The 23,695-nt window shown below is 39.4% G+C and overlaps 1 protein-coding gene across 3 annotated transcripts; it reads left to right on the forward strand.

Moving 5' to 3' along the window:
* The first annotated feature begins 1,529 nt into the window (after window positions 1-1,529).
* ASRGL1 (asparaginase and isoaspartyl peptidase 1) lies at window positions 1,530-21,953 on the forward strand. Of its 3 annotated transcripts, none has more exons than XM_083857500.1 (8): window positions 1,530-1,608; window positions 2,129-2,250; window positions 2,625-2,925; window positions 6,625-6,767; window positions 11,759-11,913; window positions 16,115-16,233; window positions 18,070-18,180; window positions 20,852-21,953. In XM_083857500.1, the coding sequence occupies exons 3-8, from the start codon at window positions 2,739-2,741 to the stop codon at window positions 21,085-21,087; spliced, it is 951 nt and encodes a 316-aa protein (XP_083713626.1). In that variant the 5' UTR covers window positions 1,530-1,608; window positions 2,129-2,250; window positions 2,625-2,738; the 3' UTR covers window positions 21,088-21,953. The 3 variants fall into 3 exon arrangements, with proteins under 3 accessions (XP_083713626.1, XP_083713627.1, XP_083713625.1); XM_083857501.1 differs by having other exon boundaries at window positions 2,658-2,925; XM_083857499.1 differs by lacking the exons at window positions 1,530-1,608; window positions 2,129-2,250 and having other exon boundaries at window positions 2,475-2,925.
* The last annotated feature ends 1,742 nt before the right edge of the window (window positions 21,954-23,695 follow it).

Raw genomic sequence — 23,695 nt, forward strand, 5'->3', positions numbered from 1 at the left:
ATTTTAAAAAACTAAATAATAATCACAAAACTAAATACTTATACTTTCCAGTCTGCTCTGAGAAGCTTTACAGCATTTTAAAAAGCACATAAATGATTTGACCGCAATGACAAAGGCAGTGGCCAAAGAGGGCTTAAGGTAAAAAACTGATGTTTATTCCAGTTCTATCAAGTGACACCCTTGTTTTGATGAATCATGATGTTAGGCTAATATTAAAATTTCAACTTAAAGTTGAAATAAATTTTGTGTTCAGCTGTCCCTGCAAACAACCAAAATGAATCTTCTAAACTGTTTAATCTAAATAATATTGGTTTCCTGTCTTGACACTACCTGAAAACAAGATAAATATTCTACAAAAACAGGCGGCACTCTCAAATAATTAATGTAAAAATTTTAATGGCTCTGTGTCAAGCCTACCAGGGACAAAGAAAAACCATCAGGAGTATTTCCTTCTAATTAAACCACACTAATTAATTTTCAACAAACCTTCAGGATCAAACCAGATCTTAAATTGAGTGAGTTCACATTGCCATAAGTCCTTCCCCTTTTAGCAAAGCCATGTCCCCTTGGTGCCCTGAGTGGACACAGGAGGCTGCATTCGCTACAGCACCTCAACTGAGACAGGGAGCAGAGGCGCTCAGCAAAGCAGGAGTGGTCAGGGAAGGCCAGATGTAGGACAGTAGTTTGTACAAATGTTGAGAAATCTTTGTTTATACTTCTAGTTGCACAGGTAAGGGAGTTCAGCTTTATGCGGGGTTTTTTTTTTCATAAATTCTATTTTTTACTTTTCAGAAAGAACCTTTAGCAGCTCTGCTTTTAGTTAACTACTGTTTGTTCCACCAGCACCGTAACATTAGAAATTGAACATCAAGCTCAGTTCTTGTCTTTGCCATCAGTTTGGGAACAATGTGGCCACATACAACTTCTCCTCACCCCTATATATACACACACACACACACACACACATATATATATACACAGACACACATACATACATATATATAGATATATATATATATGTAATGTAGTGTGTAACACAGTCTGTGCCAAACCGCGCGGGATGTGTGCAGTGATCCCACAGACCGAGCTCCCTCGGCCTGCAGCTCCTTTCAGCTCACACAACTCCATGGGCAGCCCGAGCTCTGGGAACGGGAATAACCCGCCGCGGCCGGAGGGAAGGGCGGGCAGGCGGGACGTGCTGCGGGGGATCGATTCTGGGGACAGGTGCCGTTTTCCTAATTTAACTCCAGGGGGAATTCAGGCGGTGGCAGGCGGCGAGCTGGTGGGGCAGCGCGGCTGTGGCCGTGCACAGCACGGCGGCTGAGGGCGAGCGGGGGACGGCGGCGGGCGCTGCGGGCTCCCCTGGGCCGGGCCGGGCCGCGCTGCCTCAGGGCCGGCGCCTGAGGGGCGGGGACCGCGGGGAGAGCGGCAGCGCCGCCATGTCCGGTGCGGGCAGCGCCGCCATGTCCGGTGCGGGCAGGGCTCGGCGCCGCCGGGGCCGCCATGTCTCTGACGGGCGCTGCCGGCACAGCGGCCCCGGGCATCATCCGCGCCCAGGGGAGCGCGCCCTGGGCGGGCGTAGGTCACGGCAAGGACGGGGCGCTCCAGGTGGGATCGGAGCCCGCACTCTGCGAGGGAACGCCGGGGGCGGGGGGGAGAGCGGGGCGGGCCCGCCCCGAGCGGAGGTGCGGCCGGGCCGGGTCTACGGCCGAGGGTAGCCCGTGATGAGTAAGGGAAGAGCGTGGCTGCTGGCTGAAATAAAAGCCGAAACGCCGCGCTTACGGGATGCTGTGCCCCATAGCGGCCCTGGCCGGGATTTCCTCTTCTCCCGGCCGGTCTCCCCTGGGGCAGCAGGAGTGCGAGGGACAGGAGCAGTGCGGGAGGCTCTGTTGGGAAGGTTTGCCTGTAGGATGAGAGGAAGGGCTGTTGGAGTCTATTCATCGCAGCCTCCAAAAACAGCCGCCCCCGAGAAACTTCTCACGAGGGGAGTGTTCTCTGTGAAGCGCCCCAGATTTCAGTGGGGGATGAGTTAGCTGCTGCTTCTTTGCCTTTTTCTGGAAGCAAAACCCGTGATTTGCATCCCCAAAGATGTGTATCATCGATTAGCAACAATCTCTTCTGCTCGCAGGAGACCATGAGCAGTAACAACGAGGTGTTGGCTGCCAGGTGTGAATGAACACCTTGTTTTCCTGCTCGAAGTTCGAAGTATTGCAGGAGTTCAGAGGTCTGGGATCCAGGTGGTTGAGCTGGGTAAGCCTTTAACTGGGCTCGGGTCAGTTGCCTTTCTTTACTGCCGGTGATATTACTGTACTCTGACAACAGGCCACCCATCTAAAACAAAGAGCACTTAGCAGGTTCAAGGGTTACTCAAGTGTTTGTTCCCATGTTTGTAATGTTTTATCACCAGACAGGGTTCATACTAAACAACAAGATTGTAGAGTAACTTAGCCTGAAAGGGCCCCTGTCCTGTGCCACTTGACCCAGACCCTGGTTAAAGCTGGCTTTAAAGGGCTGGCCTCAGAGTTGCACCAAGTTGCCTGGGGCCTCATCCAGACTGAGTGAGGAGCTCCTGCATGTGAGTACTTGGCTTCCCAGAAGGTAAAGTTGTTGCAAATTGCCCGTAGGTGTTGGCTGACCCTTGGCCACTCTCTGGGTAGGAAGAAGCACATGCTGAAGGCTGCCTCTCCAGTGAACTGACCGGTCTGCGCAGCTGAAAGCCTGGAAAGGCGCTCGGCAGGATGAAGCCTGTCATCGTGGTGCACGGTGGGGCTGGCCGCATCTTCAAAGAGCGAGAGGAGGGCTGTCGTGCTGGTGTTGTCAGAGCCGCACTGCGAGGCTACAGTGTTCTGAAACAGGGGGGCAGTGCCGTGGATGCAGTTGAGGAGGCAGTACGGTCAATGGAAGATGATCCTCATTTTAATGCAGGTAATTTTTTTAAGAATTAAGTGGACTTAGAATCATATTATATTTCAAATGTTTTGCCCTGATGCTTCTGAAACTCCTAGCTTGTATTATTATTATTATTGCATTATTATTGATTTTTGTACATTGCAGTGGATTAAATACTAGTATCACAAAATAGGTGATTTTTCAGCATGGTATGTCCTGTAGTTTCTCATGAGTACACTTAGGAAATGAGTTATGCTTTTCCCATTCTTCAGTATTATGTATCTGCCATTTAATTTGTGTAGTTTTACTTTTCTGTAAATCTTCTGTTACTGTGCTATGTATATCCAGTTTTAGGGCCTGGACTCTTATGGAATTTAGCTTAAGTTAACGTACCTCTTCAAGGCACTTGGATATACCTTGCAGCATTGTTTAATCCTGAGTGCTTGACCTTTACCTATTGCCACAGAAATACTGGTGTTGGGGATTTGGGGTGCTTTTCTGTTCATTAATGCTTGCAATTAGTTATTTTGTAAATAATACTAGAGAAGCAATACAATAATGGTATATGAGTCAGAAATCTATACCTTCTCATAGTAAGGGGTTGTAACTGGATTTCCTCATCAGGAATGGGAGTTAGTATTAGTGGTAGTAATCAAATACTTTCTCCTCTTCTTCGTACCTCAAATTTATTATTTCAATGAATTTCAGCACAAAATATTTCCACCCTCCCACCATGGTATGTCAGAAAAGAACATGGAATGAAATACCTGTAGGTGCTCAGTATTTTAGATAACATAGCTAATAGTTATGTGCTCAGTTAGTGTGCAAAGGTTCATTTGTTCTGTCTCACCTTGCAGTCAAGAGCAGCTTTTATTTAGTATGAAACTTTCATTGTTTTGTTATTGACTTGGGTTGGGCATCATGATTTTTAGAGCATTCAAGCTGAAATCATGAAGTGGACTTGGAGGAGTAGTGTGTACTTTTATATATTTAGCATCAGGGTGATTGAGCTTTTACTTAACTGGACTTGAGCCTTCACCCATTGTTCAGGTTTGACTGTGATGGTCTAAGTGGCAAGTGGTCTGTTACAGATGTATCTAATTGTGTTAATGCTCATTAGCTACAGCTGCTCTCAGAATTTGGCAAAAATGAGCTGAAAGCTCTGTGAAAAGGACCCTGATTGGAATGGCTGTTTAAAACTCATTGCGTAGTATTTATCTTCAAAAAAGGATAAAATCAGTTTTGCTGTAATATTTTCTAGGCAAACAGACATTGCTGAGAGACAACAATAAAGATGGGGAAGAATGGGCAGAACAATCAAGTTGTGTCCTTTTTTTGCATGATAGGGTGTAACCATGCTGTGTAGGGTCATCTTGATGTAGGTTTGGTACAAGGGCTCAGAAGCCATACTGGTGTATAAAATTACTATTTTAGTGACTTGTGCAGCATAATAAAGTCAAGTTCTACTTGTGGCGTAGTTATATTTCTGTGTGATCTCTTTGGCTAGTGTGTGAACCAGCTTGGCACAAGTACCTCAGGTGTAAGAACTGACACGCTCTTGATCCTTGCACGCTCTTGCCTTTGCAGCCTTTGCAGGACAGGATCTATCCATCCACAGACAGAGGGAGTTGGAATACTCCTCTCAGTATCCCAGCTGTGATTAGGCTGATGTCAGACATGTTGGTTATTTGTTTCCTCCTAGATTTTGTTTTCTGTTCTCTGTCTCTTCTTTTCCCACTCCTTTGCTTAATAACTAAGCCAAAAACTTCATTTTCTTAGCACTGCTGCCATTGGATACCATAGCCTCAGAGGCTGGTAGTCCCTACCCATTGGCTTGGAAGGCAGATAAAAAGGCAGCCTGTAACCACAGAAGGAAGGATTTATCCTGCCTGAGATCTCTTGAAGTTCAGTAACTAGCTCTGCTGTGGTGTACAGACTTTCATGGTGATTAGTGGAATGAGAAGTTGCTATACAGCTCTCAAAGCTGTAGGAGTTGTGGATGCCCCACCCCTGCAACCGTTCAAGGCCAGGTCGGATCAGGCCCTGAGCAACCTGATCTAGTGGGTGGCATCCCTGCCTGTGGAAAGGGGTTGGCACTAGGTGATCTTTAAGTTTCCTTTTCTTTCCAACCCAGGCCTTTCTGTGAGTCTATGGCAAGTGGGATGAATTGTTCTTAATAGGTATCTGTATCTCTTCACCAGCTGTAAAAGGAGATTTTTTTTAGAAAGCTGTCTTTAATTACAGAAATTGTCTGCCACTGTTTTTCTGCTCAGCAAATTTTAGAAAATCCTAAAGTGTATCCTATGAGATATGTCCAACAGACTTGGGATACTCTTAATGATGAAGGGGCCTTGCTGAGTTTCCCCTGGAATCTTGGTTCTGGTCACTGATACTTGAGAAAGGGCTACCCTAGTTCTAGTGGGAATTTTGTGATCATGGGTTCGAAAGCCTAACACTGTCAAAGGAAGTTAAAAGAGCATGGCAGTGTTTAGGTAAGAAAACAATTCCTTACCAGCATAAGGAAAAGCTGAAAGAATGATGTTAACACGGGTGTGACACAAGACAGTTAACCTGTAAGCTCTTTGCAGATCAGTCTAGAATTTAACATATTGTGAATGATGCAGGACTGAACTGTGGAGTAATTTATGCAGTTGGAGGCAGGTAACTTTTGAGGGGTGTGTCTGTATGTGGCAGGGGCAGTTTTTGAGATTACTAGAGGAGGATTATAGGATTTAGCTACCTTTTGTCACAGGGGATTTAATTTCATATATTCAGGTCTGAAGTACATTGGTATAGAAGTTTTATGTCAGTTATTAACAGAGGTTTCTGCTTTCATGTTGGTTTAACAGAAAGGAGAAAAACCCCACTGGATTAGTTATGTACAGTGCTCAGGTCTTTTTACCCGTGGTACTGTGTAAATCTGCCATGTTTTGGTTTGGTTTTTTACTTCTTTTCAGGTTTAGTCATCACCATCTGTAAGAGCAAGGCTTGTGCACTTGATGACTTGCAACCTGTTACTCCTTTATGGTACAATTATTGTCATTATTTAAAAACCGACCCTATTTACATTGTCTCATTTTGTATGTCATTAATTTTCAGTTAGGTTAGTGGTAGCACTAATAATTATAGAAGAAGATAACTACCTGATGTTTTATTACCTAATTTTTATTTTTAAAAATTATTTTATATACTGTTTTTATTTGGTAGTGGAAGAAGCTTGTTATTTCAAGCTTTTGGTACAGTAGTGAGGGGACACTTATTCTGCTCCGTTAATTTTGGCAGTTTCTTGGAGTGCTGTGTGATGTTAATCTGTTGATAGGATCAAATGCTAAACTATTTCTTTGGGTGGTGTTGTAGCTTCCTTTGGAAAAACTATCTGGGAATAAAGAATTCTATTCATGATGGTTTGTTGATTTAACTTTAATATCAAGTATATCATTTGGATGGGATTGAAAGTGTTTTTCATCTTATAAAAAATAAAACTCAGTTTTCAAGTAGTTGTTGTACTCTGAGACTTCCATTAATGGCTGGATTTTGTGATCATACTCAGCAGTGTTTCTGCTGTTTTGTTTGTCTTTGGGAGATACTTTTGGGAAGTCAGCAGAGGGAAAGAGAAAGGTTGCTCGATGAGAGCTTACAATTGAATCACCTGGATGGTTAATTCTTAATGACTTTCTTCTTTTTCTCTTGCCCCCTATTTTTTTTTTTAATTTTTTTTTTTTTTTTTGTCTTTAGGTTGTGGATCTGTTCTAAATGAAAAAGGTGAAGTAGAAATGGATGCCATTATCATGGATGGAAAAAATTTAGACTCTGGAGCAGTATCTGCAGTTAAGTGCATAGCAAACCCAATAAAACTTGCTCGACTTGTTATGGAAAAGGTATGCTGATTATCTACTTGAGTATGAAGCATTTTCTTTTCCTTTGAACTTCATCCAGTATATTGATACACCTCAGTGATGATGTTTGTGTAGTGCTTTAAAGCAGCAAGGGAGGGAGGAACAGATTGGAGTTTTGGAAACTGTGGTCATGACCACGAAGCATTTACTTTAAGGGTTTTTGAGAAATATTTATAAACAATAGCATTCTAAGGAAACGTAACTTGACCTATACGCGTTGGTCTCCTGTGGTTCCGCTGCTGGTATTCAAGGGGAGTTGGGGTTTTTTGTTTTATTTCACTAGTTTTTTGAAGAGCCTTTATGTTGTCACTGAGTGTTGTGCTTGATCTCGCAAGATTAAAGTAAGGTAATACACTGTTCACTTTGCAGTGATATGGAACTGAGTTAAATGACCCTGTTGCTCTGGGGAGTCCACCGTGACCTCATCTGGTGGTAGCACCAGTACAGTTGTGATCTGCCACCAGCAGGAGATAACATTAGCTCTGCGTGGTGCTGACAGATTTTCTAAGATAATCAAATTTATCATAGCAGTAAAATACTACTTGACCTTCTATATAGAATCAATCCCACCTAACTCCACTAAGAAGTCCATCTTATATTTGCCATAGCAGACTTCTCTTATTTTTCAGATATGATGTAATGTCAGGATGGGAGTAAGTGATCTGTGTGCTGTCTGTGTCTGTTTTACTATTACAAGGCTGTGACAGTGATCAAAACATTTGTCCTGTCTTTGGAGTTTACATTTTCATCCTACTAGTGCAGCTGCCCCATTGTTGAAAAGGTTCATATTTATAAAAACACTTACTAATAAAAAAGGCGTACTTCTCTTTAACCTCTTGAAAGTGGCTTTTGAAGAAACAAAATCTGTTTTGGTGATCTATAAAGACAATTGACATTTATCTTGTCCTCAATGGCCTCCAAAGCAGATAGAATTTTTTTGTGTCCTTAATTTAAAGATAGTTCTGCTTTTAAGATCAGAACATTTCACTAAAATAGTGAATATAAATACTTCAGTGAAATGTATGTCTATTAGAAAATTATGTTAAAACTTGTGATGAATTTGATTTTTTTCCTTCATAAAGATTTTATTTTGTTATTAGCTAGATCAGTAAATAAGTATAGGTGGTAGACAGCTTCACAAGACAAAATTTGAGAATATAGATGAAGGGTTGGGGGAGAGGGGATTCTAGCATGTTAAGGTGAATTTCATATTTTATTTTATTTTCTTCAGTAGAAAACTTATTTTAATGACTATCATTTACTTCTTATTCCAGGATCACTAATTTATTTTCTTTGTTATCTTGTCCTTGTTATCTTGAGGAAAAAAGAACCTCATTTAAGTCAACAACAATAAGGTCAAAACAAAACTGTTGGGTTTTGAGAATATAACTTTGCAAATAGTGTGTTTTAAAAATTAAACAAAAAAACCCCCCAAACCAGCAAACAGAAAGCCCTCTCCTATGTCTCGTCTTTTACATTGTCTTTCTTGTCATTGCATGGTGCTTCTGGCATTCAAAAGTGTTGAGGTTAAATTTGAAATGAAATCATAAAATTCTGCTGTACAGGAACAAGTATAATGGTGTAGCCCTAACACCATGGCGTTCTGTGGTAAAATTATTAATATTTTACAAGATGCAAAAGAATCTGTGTGCATGATGGTAGATTTCAAATGTAAATGTTGACCTAAACTGCTTGATGTATCTTGACATGAGTTTCTGCAATTCTCCATCTCCCAGAAATGGGAATACCAAGTGATGCTGCTCTTCTGCTCATTGTTGCCCATCTGTTCACCTTGGACAGGAATTTTGGGACACCAATCCAGAATATTTCACAGTACATTTCATAGTGTGTTTTGTTGTACTGTGCTTAATTAAAAAACAGTTTTAACTGTGTGACTTGGGGGGTAATAAGGGTAGTTTTCCTGAGGTCTTAAGTCTGTATGCATAATTCCCAGTGGTTCTGAGATGCCTTAATGCCATAAAGAATTTTGAAACATGCAGCTCCCAAAAACAAACCAACCAACCAAAACCACCCTGTACCTCTGCTCGTAATGGTTTTTCCATCCTATTATGGAACAGTGTGGGCTCCATCTGGTGGCCAGAGTAGCTCCTCTAGGTTGTTGTTGCAACGCATTTGTTTGGCTGTCACTTTCCCACTGGGCTCAAACTTGTCCAAATTCATGGAGTAGAAAAAAGGAGGGCACCAGAATAATTTCCATTCATGATTTACTGTACTGTTGTTCACAGGAGCGTCTAGAAGTGGAAGACTTTTAGTACATTAATTAATGAAGCACATTGTAGAAAAAGCACTGAAGTTTCTGTTGAATTATTCCTGTTTGTATTGAACATAAATAGAATGATACATTGAAATGATTTTTTTTTTTTTTTTTTTTTTTTTTTTTTTAAATTCGGGGCATGTAGCCCTTCTCAGCTCCAACACTTCATTAGATGGGCTTCACATGAACACTAACTCATTAGTATATGTATTTTGTGTATGTTTTCCTCTACTCTTATTGTGCAGGACTTTACATTAGGCAAAAGAGAATTTAGCTTATAGCACAGACTTCTTGAGGCAAAGGACCAGTTTTTTTTTTTTTCTGTGCTCTGTATTGCCAGAATTGTTAAATAAAGAACTGTGATGGTCTGAACTTCAGACCAGGCAGAAATTAGGGGTATTTTCCCTATTTCCAGTGAAATTAACTAAGAGTGCCAGCATTTGTTGCTTATTTGTAAAATCTCTTGGACTCTTTTCTTGTCCTTTTGGATTACTTTATGTAAATGTCTTCCAGAAAAAGTAGGCACTTTATGTTAGCAAACATAATAATGAAACTGGAAGAATGAGACAGGAAAATGTGCTTTTGCATCGTTTGACAGTGTTCTACTGGTTCTTTTGATTGACAATATCTGCTTAAGAGAATGACAAAAATCACCTTAAGATGACATCTTTTCAGCTAGGACTGAAAAAGAAGAAAAAAAACCCCAACAAAACGCCAGACACAAAGTCCTATCATAAAAGTTTATTTGTCAATACACAAGTGTTTCCTGTTTGTGTAGCTTAGGAAGGTGCATATGTTATGCAATTTTGAATATGGGATGGAATTTTATGAAAAAGTTTTTAGAAATAGCTTCCATTTTTTATAATAAAACCTTGTATTTTTGAAACTTACTTACAGGATGATATAGTCTTAGTTGCTGAAGAAAGCAATGGATGGAGGACACAGCCTTCTGGTAGAGATCAAGACAAAAGCTTATTTCAAATTTCCTACAAAAACCCACCAATTAACAAAAAACCCCCAACCCACACCCACAAATAAAAACCAGAATTATTTTGAGTATCATATTGTGTGCTTCTTGTGGGTTAGTGGTAGTGGCAGAGGGGGGCAGTATTGCACAAAGAAGTTGGCTCTCAAGTCAAAGAACACTACTCATTAGTTTTGTTAGAAACAGGTAGGTACTGCATCGTCTCAGCATGAAAGCCTGATGTCTCCTTTCACATATACAGGGGAAGTCTTTCTTGTCACCCTTAGTATTCCCTAAAGCATACCCTCATGAATTAAAGATTAATTAAAAAGGCATTTAAATTTTCAAAAATGTTTGATATCAAGGCTGCAACATCAGAAATGTTTCTGAAGTGTAGTCCTCTGTCCCTGTCCAAAGGGCTTAATGCAGAGGCTGGGATAGGCTTAAGTAGAAATCAATGTTTCTGACTTGGGGAAGAGGTTTGTCTGGAATCCTTTAAAAAAATGTAGCACTGTGCATTGGTCATGTAGTGATTACTTGTCATCACTTTAGAAATCAACAGCAGTTGATGGTCTGCAACATCTTAACCTGAAGCTTTGAGACTGTAAATGTCCTCCAGAATGTAGCGTGGTACAGAAACACCCAACCTCTGTTGTCCTCGCCTCTGGCCGAGAGGTGGGACGTGCCACGTGGCGCTTTGCGGGGCTCTGCGGGCTGCTGCCTCCAGCCCCACATGGTTCTGTTTGCTCCTCAGCTGCTCAGGTGTGCTGTGATGCTGCATGGACAGAAAGGCTTGCTCTACGTTAGGTGCTCTGCTCTGAAACTGTTCCCTGCTGTATAGTCAGACCACCACTCCTCTAAAATGTTCCTGATGAGCAATTGACAGCTGTGTAATTGGGCAAGAAGCTGCTCCTTACTTTTTTACACATCAAAACAAAACAAAACATTCGATTTCAGAGCTACTACCAAAGTATAAGGATTAATTTAAAAAATTATCTGGCAACTTCCTCTAAAATATGAATTAACCAAGCTCTACAGACTTTGAAGCATGGAATTAATGAAGGTTGTTGAATTAAAATCTGATTTGAAGTGCTTTGTAAATAAAGGAATCAAAATAGAACTCTCAAGTATTGTTAAAAGAGAGTAAACATTTTTTGCTCAAGCCCATTAGAAAGTATTCTGTTCTTAAATTTGATCCTCTTGAGTTAATAAGAATAGCAGTTTGTTGAAGGAAATATTTGAAATGAATTTGTTCAGCTGATGATAAAGAACATTCTATTTGTATGCTATTTACGTTTGTTGGTTATTTTCCTAGGTATAATGCCTTTAAATAGAAATTTATTTAGCATTCTTTTGAATAAAAGCCTTCTAAATCTCTTAGTTAACTGGACAAAGCAGTTAGTTATGTAGTAATTTGATGATTCATTTGAAACAGTACAAAACAGTTGTATACAAATTAGCTAAGGAACAAATGTGCCGATTTTTCTTCTCCCATTATAGTAAGTGTTAAATAGATAAGTACAATTCCTGTCTATTGATGGTTAAACTTTGTGGTTTGGAGAACTGAAAGCTTTTTCAGGTATAGTGGAAGGAGATACGGACAGAAGTTTAGAATTTTTAAAAATAAAATTTGTAATTTTCTTTGTGTGGATGCTTCTAAAAATAGCAGTTATACAAAACTGCTCGGTACAAGACAAAACAAGAATTGTCAATGAATCTCTTGTCCTTCTGCAGACAAAGCACATGTTGCTGACTGACCATGGTGCACACCTGTTTGCTCAGGCCATGGGTATTCCTGAAATTCCAGGGGAGAAACTCATAACTGAGAGATCTCGGGAGAGATGGAAGAAGAACCTTGAGCCAGATTCCAACCCTGAAGAGTTTCAGAAGTAGGTAAAATATATTTTATTTTTAAATTTGGGTAATTTAATTTGTGCTACCTGGTTGCAAAAAAACTCAAAAGAAACCAAAAACCCCTAAACAAACAAAGCAACCAAGAAAAACAAAACCCAGAAAAATAAACACAAACCTTGGAGGCCTGTATTCCAAATATTATGAGGTTTGATACAGTCTTTACAGTATGTCTTTATTGAAAGCAATAGAAATTCAAGCTTTCAATGAGTTTGCTTAAACTTAAATGACTGCAACAAACTTGATGAAACTTGTTGCTGCTTAAGAAGATTATTGGTCACTTTGACAATAGCATAGGTTGTGATGGAGAGCAAAGTTAGAACTTGTTAATACTCTTAAAATCCTCAATTACAGAAGTGCATAGTGTAGCTTTAACAAAAGCAGGTATTATTTTTTATAGCTTTTTCTGCAGATGAGCTGATTTTAAAAAAGTCTCCAGTGCACATACTAAAACAAGTTAATAAAGAAACCCCTGGAAACCCCAGAAAGTTGATCTTGGTTAAGTAGATGATCAGATTTGTCTTTAAATTGGATTAGATAGTTAAACAACATCAGACTTTGACCACTAATTCCTTCTGAGTAGTGATTGAGGCTGTTGGTTATGAATGGGAATGAAAAAGAATGAACAAGTTTAGTGGTTGCTGGGGAGAGAGATGCTACTGGAGGGTATTGCACAAAATGAACATCACTTGGAAAGCAACCCAGTCTTACATAAAGTAGAGGGGAGGGTGCGGTGGACAGTAAAGGAGTGAAAAACATCTGGTGTCAAGAATGTTTTCTGTGCCTGTGAGGTAGGCATAAACACTAATTTGTTTTGAGCTTCCATTTGTATGTCCATGGTTGTGGTACAGGAAAATGCTGTATTACATTACATAAATGCTTTATTATGTGCTGTTCATCAGTTTTGTGAAACAGGAGTAATGGCAGGAGCAGAGCTGAACTTGCAGATCAGAAGGAGGAAATTTCTTCTGTGAACATGTTAATTAAAGTCCCTGAAATGAGGCTATAAACTACAACCTATATGTTACTTTGCTAGAAGGAAAAATAAAGTAATGAGACAAGCATAAATATGGTCTTGTGAACAAAGTGGTGGTGTTCCTTGTTGTTCCTTGACCATAAGGTCTTGGTCATAGTTTGTCTCGTATCCAACGGAAGTTTTATTTTGATCCATGGTCTGTCCAAAGACTGTGTGGTATTATCATTCATGGAGAAGAATTTTGAGATGGTGTAGCCACCAGTGCCTCTTGTTTGCTTGAACATATGAGTTGGAATAGCATGGCATTTAAGTCTTCATTCATTCCTCATAACTGCTTCATTTTTACCTTTATTTTTTTTCTCTGAAAACAGTGTTAGGCATCTTCAGTTTCAGCATGGACTTCTTCTGGAATATCTGATGATAAAAAGCTTGTGTATTTCTGAAAGGCGGAAGGTTATTTTTTTGTCTTGTCCATGTTGTTCTTTTTCTGAAAACCAAATCATCAGCACAAATTCACAAAGTTGAAAACAGGTCTTTTTTAGTGCAAACCCATTTCATTCTGTATCACACGTGGAATGTTCTTTTTCCCTGTTATGTCCACAGTAATTATGCAGAAACTTGCCTGAGGCAAACAAACAGAAGGTGAAGTAGTGTTAGTCAGAGGCAACATAATACCAGATCATACTGGGAATTTAAAGGTTGGTGTATATTTTACTTCCAGTTCCCTGATCCTCACAGTGTTGGAAACCCTGGGATTTCATAGGCTTTACAGGTAAAGTCTGGTGTCTCCATAAGAGATAACCTTTCTCCTCTGCTAGTTAGAAGCCTGCATTGATTTATGCTGAAAGCTTAGGATTCCATTGCATGTGCAGCATTCCATCTTGCACACCTTTTGCTGAGATCAAGGCAAGATTTGATTTATCTGCAGTCTCACAGTTTGAAGACTGACAATATCCTTGTTAACAATTACTGGAGTTTGCCTGAGAGTCCCACAGAAAGGTGTTGAGTCTGGCTGTCAGGTAGCAAATGGGCTCCTCGCCCCACTGTGAATTGCACTGCTAGAGTAACTTGAGGAGGTATTAACAAGGCCCCTAACAATAAACAAAAAAATCCCACTACTGATGAGAGACAAAATAACAGGTAACTCATTAGTTAAATGGGGATTGTGTAAGTATGTTCATGGGTATTGGATAATGAAAGATTTAGACAAAAGGGAATGACCAAATCTAAATAACACATTCTGTATCGCAGTTTATGCAGTATATAGGAATAATCTTTGATTGAAAATGTCCCTAATAGCATCCTCTGGTACACCACAGGTACTTGTTGAGGTTCTTGCTACTGTCAATAACTAAAAATAGAGAGATGGTTTATATTTTGAAAGCAGTTTTGTCTTTCTTGTTAATGTTTTGGAGTCAACTAGCCATGCATAAAATTTATCTGTATCTTCTTTGCCTTTGTTCCAAAGATGATCAAAGGAAAAGTTACACTGAAGCAGTAAAAAAGGGATTGTAAGAAATCAAGTGTAATTGTCTGTTTGCTCCACTGCTGATGATGAGGTGTGTTGGACACATTCAGTTTGTTATTTATTGCCAGTTGTCCTCTCATGCCAGAACAGGTAATACCAAAACTGCCTGTGTCATCTTTGTGCTTCTTTTTTCACAGTTGCTTAAGGTAAATACTTCCATAAGAAAATATACATCTGGATACATATTTCTAAATTTTTCAGGAGGATCTAACTTTAGTTGGTTGAAGGGTGCTACATGAATGTGCAAGGGAGTACTGAATTTACTAATGTTCTTTTCAGCAAATCATTTGTAACAGATGGATGGGTGGGAAGCCCATCTGCACCATCATATCAGTTTGAGATGAGGTCCGTCTCTATATAAATGTCAGAGCAGCCTATAAGGCCTGTGATTCATCAGTCAGCTTTGAATTGCTGTGAATGAAGTGTAGGGACTGACAATATGATATTTTATATAAGCAGGAGGGAACAGGAAGTTGGGTCTCTGAGAATCTGACTGGGATTCAAGGTACTTTGTCTGACTTAATTAACTTAGATTTTGCAGAGCTATGGAGAAACCCTCACCACTGCTCAGGCAAATTCAAAAGGTATTCCTTTCCCAGTTGCCTGTTGGGTAGTTCCTTGAAGGATTGTTATGAATTATTTTCCTGTGTGGAGAGATTTGGACTATTTTTGGGGTTTGGTATACTTCTAGTCACATACTAGTTTATGTTCCTACGTGAATTGCTTAGACTGGAATATATAGATATTTAAACTGTTGCTTCTCAGTAATGTCTCACTTCTCAGTGCAGCAACTGTTACAGTGTGTCACGACAGGCTTTTTTTTTTTTTTCCATACACAACTACACATGTATATTTTGAGCAGGCTATTGTATATGCCTTTTCTGTGTTGAAGAAATAGAGATGTAGTTGAGACTTCTGCTTTCTTCAGTGTCTGAAGATTTTTAAACCGATGTGCAGTTTCAGCAGAGTCTACTGGCCAAGTGATTTAAGCCTCAAGATTACATACCTACAGAGTACAAAGACTAAAGACTAAAGTATGTCTGAATGATGCGTTGTGAGCAATACTAGTTGAAAGGAAAATAAATAAGCTTTTTTTTTATAGTATTCAAACATTAAGGCGAGTAAGGAAAAGGAAAGAGGAGGAACAGGAAGGAAATGATTCAGTGCATGCATAACATTATTGTCCTTCTCTGTATTCACTCATTTACGTGCATTGTCATTAATAATTCCGGTTAACCTCCTGTTGAGACAGTGGAGCCAATTGTTTCATCTTTGAGTTGCCATTTAGGGGAAAGTTGTGTGTCAGTTTGTGTGTCAGCCAAAAACTACTCCAGAACTATAATGACTAGAAGTATTTCTGCCCTGTGTGCTTTTGTTTTGCGGGTTTTTTTCCTCCACAAGTTTCCATGGTATGAAAGTAAACAAGTCATGGGGGAAAGATTTAAAAAAAAAAAAAAAAAAAAGGCATTTTCTACTCTGTTAAATGCAAAGCTTGTGAGAATTGTTGCATGTTTCTTGTTATTTCTGTAATGAGAAGCATGGCAAAAGTAGCTTTATGATGAGCAGTAATTCTGTTGTAGAAATCTTTTTGAAAGCTACCTGGGAAATAAAGGCAACATGCTTTGGCAGGTACGCTTTAATTCTGTCTAATTTTGTGAGCTGTTTTTCTTGGCAGAGACCTTGGAACAGTCGGTGCTGTTGCTATAGACAGTGAAGGCAATGTAGCTTGTGCAACATCCACGGGAGGACTCTCTAATAAACTGATTGGCCGTGTTGGTGACACAGCATGCATAGGTATGGGGCGTGGGATCTTGCCTTTTACTTTTTGGGGGTATCTCATTTAAAGAAAGAACAAAAAGGTATTACAGTTCTCCTTTTCATTAGTGAAACAAAACATAAATACTAGTCCATCTGAAATGGAGGTCTAACATTCAAATCTGTCAAAGCAAAAGCCCCTTATAGCATAGAGATTTGCAAGAAAGAGTTGAGAGTTCTGTGTGGAAAATAGGGATGGGAGTTTGTTTTGTCTGTCCTTACTCCGATGCTAACACCCATGTTTCCTTTCTGTTGATTCTGATAAAGCTCTCCTTTTTTATGGCTCTGCTTTCCGCTAAGTCAAAAAATGTAGCCTGCTCCATATTAAGATGCCCTTCCCTTGATACTTAAGGAAGTAGGTCTAATTCCAACTACTACTTCTTGTATCGGTGAGCATGAATTGTAAAGTGACTTGCAACTCTGAGTAAATTCCTGTCCTTAAGAGAGCCCTGATAAGACTGTCTCAGAACCTAATAGATACAGTGTGGAATAAAGGAAATATTTTAAGAGATCTCTTATCCAAGTGTAAAGAGACACTTGAAATCCTTTCCACAGACTTCTTCCTCTCATGAAACAGACTTGCCATTTGATTGCTTCAGGGTTCTACCATAGAGCTGGGATTTGGAAAATAATTATTTTTAGTAAAACATGATCCAAACTCAAATAGCATTGCTGTTGGCAGTATATGATTATTATAAAACTGTCTTTCTTTTGCATACAAAGTTGCTGACACTTTGGTATCCTCTGGATTTTGGCTGTGGTTTTCAATTTTGTGTCTGGCTGCAGCCTTCTGACTGCAAATACCCTCCTCCTGTGTAGATCATGTTCAGCGTTCGTATAGTTTGGGACATGGGTTTGTGAAGGACAAGTGAAACTGGGCACTTTTTGAATATATTGCTTGCAACTTTTGGTCTCACTAGGCATCTTCAGGATTTGATACAGAAATGTCAGCTGTGCTTTTAAACATCAGAGGCTTTGGTATGGGAGCATTGATTTAACATGGCAGTGTTTTTCCACATGTTACTCAGAGTCCATTAAAAGGGTCTGATCAAGAAAGTGCAGAAGGGAAGAAACTTGCATTGCTCTTCTTAGGCTTCTATCCCTCCCCCAGTACCTTGTTTATAATGCTGTGGTAAGTTTCCTCCTTGCTCCTGGGAAATAGTTTTCTTAGGAGATGTGCTAGAAATATGGGTATTGAGCAAGCAGAGGCTTGGTGGAGAAGAGGGTGTGGAATGTGCCAGCAAAAAAAGGATGGGAGAAAAAAAAAAGGGGGAGAAGGGGGTTCAACAGAAGAAACACTGTGCTTGTGGTGAGGACTGGAAAGATTCTTCAGGGGTGCTTTGTGAAGTTTTACTGGAGCCCATGCTCTTCAAATCTTTTATGTGCTGTGGGGGGCAAGTTCCCCTCAAACCGGTCAGCTCACCAAGTCCTCACTAGATCTTCCATGACCTGGCATTCTGGATCCCGACCCTATCTTGCTGATCTTCAGTATACCCTCCCATGCTGTTCTGGAAAATATTTCTGCCCATTCCTATGGAGTGTTGGCCTGCTTCTGCCTCTTGTACACACACAGATCACTAGTCTTCTCTCTCAACTTGGCAACTGACCTGCGCCAACTGTTGTTCATCTCTTTCATAAATTTTACTTTTCAAATTGTGGCAGAAGTGAGAAAGAAGCTTTTCTGACACTTTGCTCTCAGAAATGCACAGAGCTAATGGACCTAAAGGAAGAAATGTTTGGTAGCTATTTTAAACAATGCATGGCTTTTGAATTGTATTACAGAATATTGCTTTCTTTTTTTTCCCCTTTGAAAAGGAAGTGGAGGTTATGCTGACAACCATTCTGGTGCCACTTCAACCACAGGACATGGGGAGAGCATTATGAAAGTGGTCTTAGCCCGACTGATTCTCTATCACATGGAACAAGGTATATTCCAAACTTCCTATAATCTGAAATAATGAGGATAGGAAACATTGCCTGATCAGAGGTTTCAGTATATATAGTGTCATCCTAGAACAGTTGTCAGAAGAGTTGCTCTCAGGGGTATGTGGATGGGTTAAAACAAAAACTTTAAAAACAAAACAAAGTACTAAATTATTAATAAAGCCAAAATAGCTGAGGTGAACAGAATTATCTCTGGTGCCTGATACTGAATCCTGCTTCAGTGTACATTGAAAAACATTACTCTATACTTTGTTTAACAGAAATTTTAGTAATCTTTTAGTAAATCTTTAGTAATTTTTTCCCAATTATAAACTAAAATTCTGTGAACAAGAAAAAGAAAACAAGTAAAAATAAGATATATTTAAGGGAGCAGAAAGGGACGACTATAAACAAATAACTGGAGCTGAAATAGAAAGTGTGGGAAAACTGCCTTTCTAATGAACTGTAAAGGTCTTTATTTTAACAACTCTGATTACAGCAACAAATTATTTTAAGACCTTTTTAACCATGATTTCAATTTACGTTTTGTTTTGGAAAATGTACTAAACTGACTGGGTGGGTATGTGGTAAACAGCTGACACAGTATGTCTTATGTGACTGTAATACAATCTGACTGTGGGGTGACCCTTTGTAGCTTTACCTTCATGACTTAGTTTGTCATCTAAACTCTTGATTATGTTACAGCCTGTAAACATAGCCAGACAACATACTTGTGTTGCATGCAGTTCAAGAATCATTAATAGAGATACCACCATTATTTTTAGAAAGCTGTAGCTTTGGGGCAGTACAGTGTAGCTTGCTTTAAGATCAACCAAAGTGGAAATATTTGGAAAACATTCAATTTACATTTTCATTGAAGAGGCAGTAAGTAGAGAGACAAGTAACAGCTGCAAATATTCTTGTTGTGCTTTATAGGGCTGTTTGCATATAATGGGTGCACTTCTCTAAATCTCACAGCTGACGTGACAGTTTCAGCGTAAAATGCAACTTACAGATTATTTCCCAAAGCTCCTAACACGTTATGCTCTCCCTTTACTCTCTAAAATACGTCTCTAAGTATTCAAGTTGTGAACAGCTTTCTAAGCTGTTGTCTAAACTGTGTAAACCAATTTCTTCTCTGGCTTGAAGTTAACTGCACTGCAAGACTTATGCATTGATAGCAGTTATCTGGCTTGTGATTAAAGAGTTTGAAAGGCAAATGAGTCTCAAATTAAAAAGTTTATTGGAAAAAGAGAAAAAGAAAATGAACACACATGTATTCATGTCTAATTGGTTTGCACTTGTTCACCCTGCCCATGCTTGCTTTACCTTCATTCATCCGGCCCAGAAATACAACTCAGCTGCCAGGCAAACACGTCAGCAATTAGATTCCCCCGGCCCCTCCTCCCAACATGTTTCCATGAAGGCACTGAAAACAAACCCTCATGTTATTACAGCTTTTTCATTCCTTGAACAGTGAGCTGAAGTTGCATGTGTAAGAACAACAGTAGAGCCCTCATAATTCTGTTCAGCTGTTCAATAATTCACATACTAAATATCTTCTTTTGGACAAATGCTGCAAAATTTACTTCTGGATTTCAGGAATTGCTTCAGTGAATTGCTTTGCCAGTCTTAACAGCTGTTGGAATTTCAGTCTTATGGTGGCAGCTGTTGTCTTGGTGAAAAATCAAACAGTGAAATACTGACCCTTTGAAGACAGTGCCGCTGACATGAATAGTCACGGAGTCACCCATGCGTCAGAGTAAGGAGCTTTATCCTGTCAGATTCACCAGTGCTGTGAATAATTCTGACTCTGCTGGTTTTATTTGATTTTAACTCAAAATTTGCAGGGAAGGCATGAAGGTCATGTTTTGTTCCATAACCTAAGCTGCATAACGTTACTGAGGGTTTCTATCTAAGGGTAATTAAGCCAAACTAACTGCATTCCTGCGTGTATATTTAAACTTACAGTGAAAAATATTTTGCAGCTATTGCAGGTCTGTGTGTATGATGTGCCTATTAAATTTGATTTATTTAGAAAAATACTTCTGTTAATATGAATCAAGTAGTGAAAAGCTAAAGTTGCATTGCTGGTCCTTTGTCTGATGTCTAGTACATTGAGACCTCATTTTGCCTGATGGTTTCAGAAGTTTCAGGAAAAGTCATGCTGATGTCTGCTTTTGATAAATTATGACAATGTGTAGTACGTGCTTTGAGCTCTGTTGCAGCCAGTGGAACTAGAACAGAGATGATGACTGAAATTTTTGATTGTTTTGATGTGTGTTTTTCCAAATTGTAAACGCTTTAGATCTAGCTTGTCACAAACCTTTGATGAAAACCTTGCAGATTGGCTTTTTTTCCAGTCAAATGATGGCAAAAGAAATGGTGTGTCTTGAACATAAAGTTTGTGAGATGGTTTGTATTAAACACTGAAATAGAATCAAAATCTGAAGCTATGTAAATAAATACTTGGAGCAGTACCACACCATAGCAGCTCTTCACAACTGTCCAGAGCCTTTCCAAAAATGCTTCCTTTGTTAGACTGGAAATTTCATGCTGATTTAGTTGAAAGAGAAGTTCAATTTGACTGGTTCCATGGGGAAGGGTGAAATTTTAAGAGAATATTAAAAGTACCAGGGCAGGTACTTTGAAGTTATTTTGTTTTTCTTTTCAGGAATGTCACCAGAGGTAGCAGCGGACACGGCATTAGACTACATGAAGACACGAGTTGGGGGCTTGGGCGGTGTCATTGTTGTCAACAAGGCAGGAGAGTGGGCAGCAAGGTTCTCCACTAAGCAAATGTCCTGGGCTACTGTAAAGGATGACAACCTGCATTATGGCATTTATGCTGGAGAGAAGCATATAAAATCTGTGGATGAAGCAATTGCATCTGAAAGGAGGGGATTCTAAGAATGAAGAAAGCTGGCTGATGGAGAAGAATGAAGATCTCCAGTTTTTGCTGGAGGACAATGACAGTTGATTTTGTCTTTCTGAAAGATCATTTGGTTCACAGGCATTACCACATTTACAATCAAAACAGAATCTGGACATAGTTCTTTAGTGGACATGCATATGTGCGTAGTATTTTAATACCTTTGTGAAGTCAGATCCTCCTATTTTAGATAAGAAAGAGAATGATTTGTAGGTTCCTTGGTTAGCATGCCTTAATGTTACATTAAAGGGAGCCTGAGTTTCAGAATTAGAAGAACTCCTTTCCACATCCATTCTCAGAGACTGCTGCCAGGATGATTTGAGAGAAAAATACCTATTAATTAAAAGCTGAATTTGAAAATTCAGAGTCTTTTGAGCAGCCATCTCATGGTAACAGCTTGCTAATGGTGAGTGAAATACCACCAAAGAGCAGCCAAGAGTTAAGATTAAAATTGTTCTCACAGGCTTGAGATAACTTGTCGCAGGATATAATGAAGTAAAGAAAGGAACTTTCTCCAGAGAAGGGAAAGCTGATGCTAAGGAGCTCTAATTCCATTCTGTGACATCACACTGGAAATCACAACCAAGGAGGCTACAGTGTTTCAAACTGTATGTGGACAGTTAACAGGAGAGATGCTATGGATGTAATATCTGGGGTAGTAATAAATAAAGTCGTGCTTTCAATAAAAATAACAGCAGTCTTTTCTACTCAAATGCAAAGAGGATCGGCACCTTTTAGGTCAAAACATTAGACAGAGATGCTGATTAACTGGAAAAATAATTATCTGAAAGTAAGTGATCAAAGCAAGTTGTACTAAAATAAATAAAACTGCCTGTTAACAAGCTTCTTGTGTGAAGTCTGAAGCACTGTCTACAGAGATTTTCTTTTTTTAAAAAAACGATACTCTATGTTACTTCTAATACATTTTCTTCATTAAGATTTTGTATTTTTAAAAGAGAGAAAAATTCCTTTTTTATTTTCTGACTCTCAACTACTTTTTTTTTTTGTGTCAAGAACTGTAATAATTTTATGCATTTCAGCTGGTGACTAGATTTTCTCTTGCATGCCATCATTCTGTGGAATGATATTCACTATTCACAAGATAGCCCAAATAGACATAACAAAAATCTTAAATCGTAGTTTGAAACTACTCATACCTGTGTCCCAACTCCAAGAAGCTGTATTACTGAGTTGGCACATACAGATAAGTATGTTGCCAAGACTGTCTTAACTTGCTCTATACTTTGATCCATGCTTTCTTGGACGTTGCAGATGATTGGATGTGGACAGCAATGGTTCAAGAGAAGATGGCAGATGGAAAACATGACCATGGAGTATTATGCACTTTTTTCAACAGAAGATCATGTTGAAAATGGCTGCTTACCTGATCATCAGAAGTTCATAAAACAGTAACAGTAATTCTGAAGTGCTCATTGGTAGAAAAAAGTAGCCTTCTATTGAGTAAATATTAATTCATTTCCCCTTCTGTGCATGAGATACCAGTCCTGTAGGGCCAAGCTGTTCTCTGGGGGTAAAAAGCAGCTTCATTTCCAAAATCCATCCGAAGTATTTGTCACCAATAATCTGCTTTATTTATCTCACCTGTCCCTAGTGGAAGATAAAATTGGGGACAGGCAATAGAAAAATAACCTCTATGAGTTCAGCCAAAATTCACTTTGCAACATTATTTTCAAGAAATTGCTCGATGGCTTTTCTTAATGAAAAGTAATCCAACTTGAAGTGTGTTTTGTACAGCTAAATGGTGATGCATATAGGTATGGATGTAGGCTGTACACAAGAATACAAATATCTTGTCCTATATACTGGCTTTGTCAGATGAAAGAGTGCATAGAAGGCACACTCCTCATAACTTTTCCTTTGTTTCAAGTAGCTGGAGGGAGGCATGTTTACCTGGTACTGCCATACCACCTGGTGTACCTTCTTTGTAAAGCTGTTTGTGTGTTAACGTTTTTTGTTCTGGTCTTGCTCCAAGGTGACCAAAACTCAAGTGATGGTTAGTGTAGCAGCAAGCATAAGCTGATACACCTGCTGGGTGTTTGATCAGCGACCGTTTGATGCGATGCTAACCCCGACAGTTGGCTTTGGGTTAGCTTTGAACAAGTTCACATTGACCCAAAAGGCACCAGCAGCCTCTGCAGCACTACACACAGGATCTCAGGCATGTAAGAAAGAATAGTGTGGCTACTGTGGTTAATTCACCTCAGCTGTTCTCAGGAATACGATGTAATAAATTGCTGGCACATGACAGAGTCATTATCCTCTATAAGTTCTTCTGTCACTCATAACTAGAATTGCTGGGCACCTTCCAACAGTGCATTGAGCACTGTGGCTACCATCTGCTCTATATGATTTCTTCTGTCAAACCCACCCCTTGGTACCATGTTCTCTATTCCTTTCCTATAAAAACTTGTTTTCAAAAATATGCATGGGCTGTTATGTTGCCTAAAATCAAAAGACAAAATCTTGCAACTGATAGCAGATCATTAATGAAGGCTTTCAGGTACAGAGAAATGGCTGCCAGCATATGTGATAAAGGATTTCTACAGTTTTTATAAGGTTAATTAC

This window comes from Zosterops lateralis (genome assembly GCF_965231275.1).
Source record: "Zosterops lateralis genome assembly, chromosome: 3".
Taxonomy (NCBI): Eukaryota; Metazoa; Chordata; class Aves; order Passeriformes; family Zosteropidae; genus Zosterops; species Zosterops lateralis.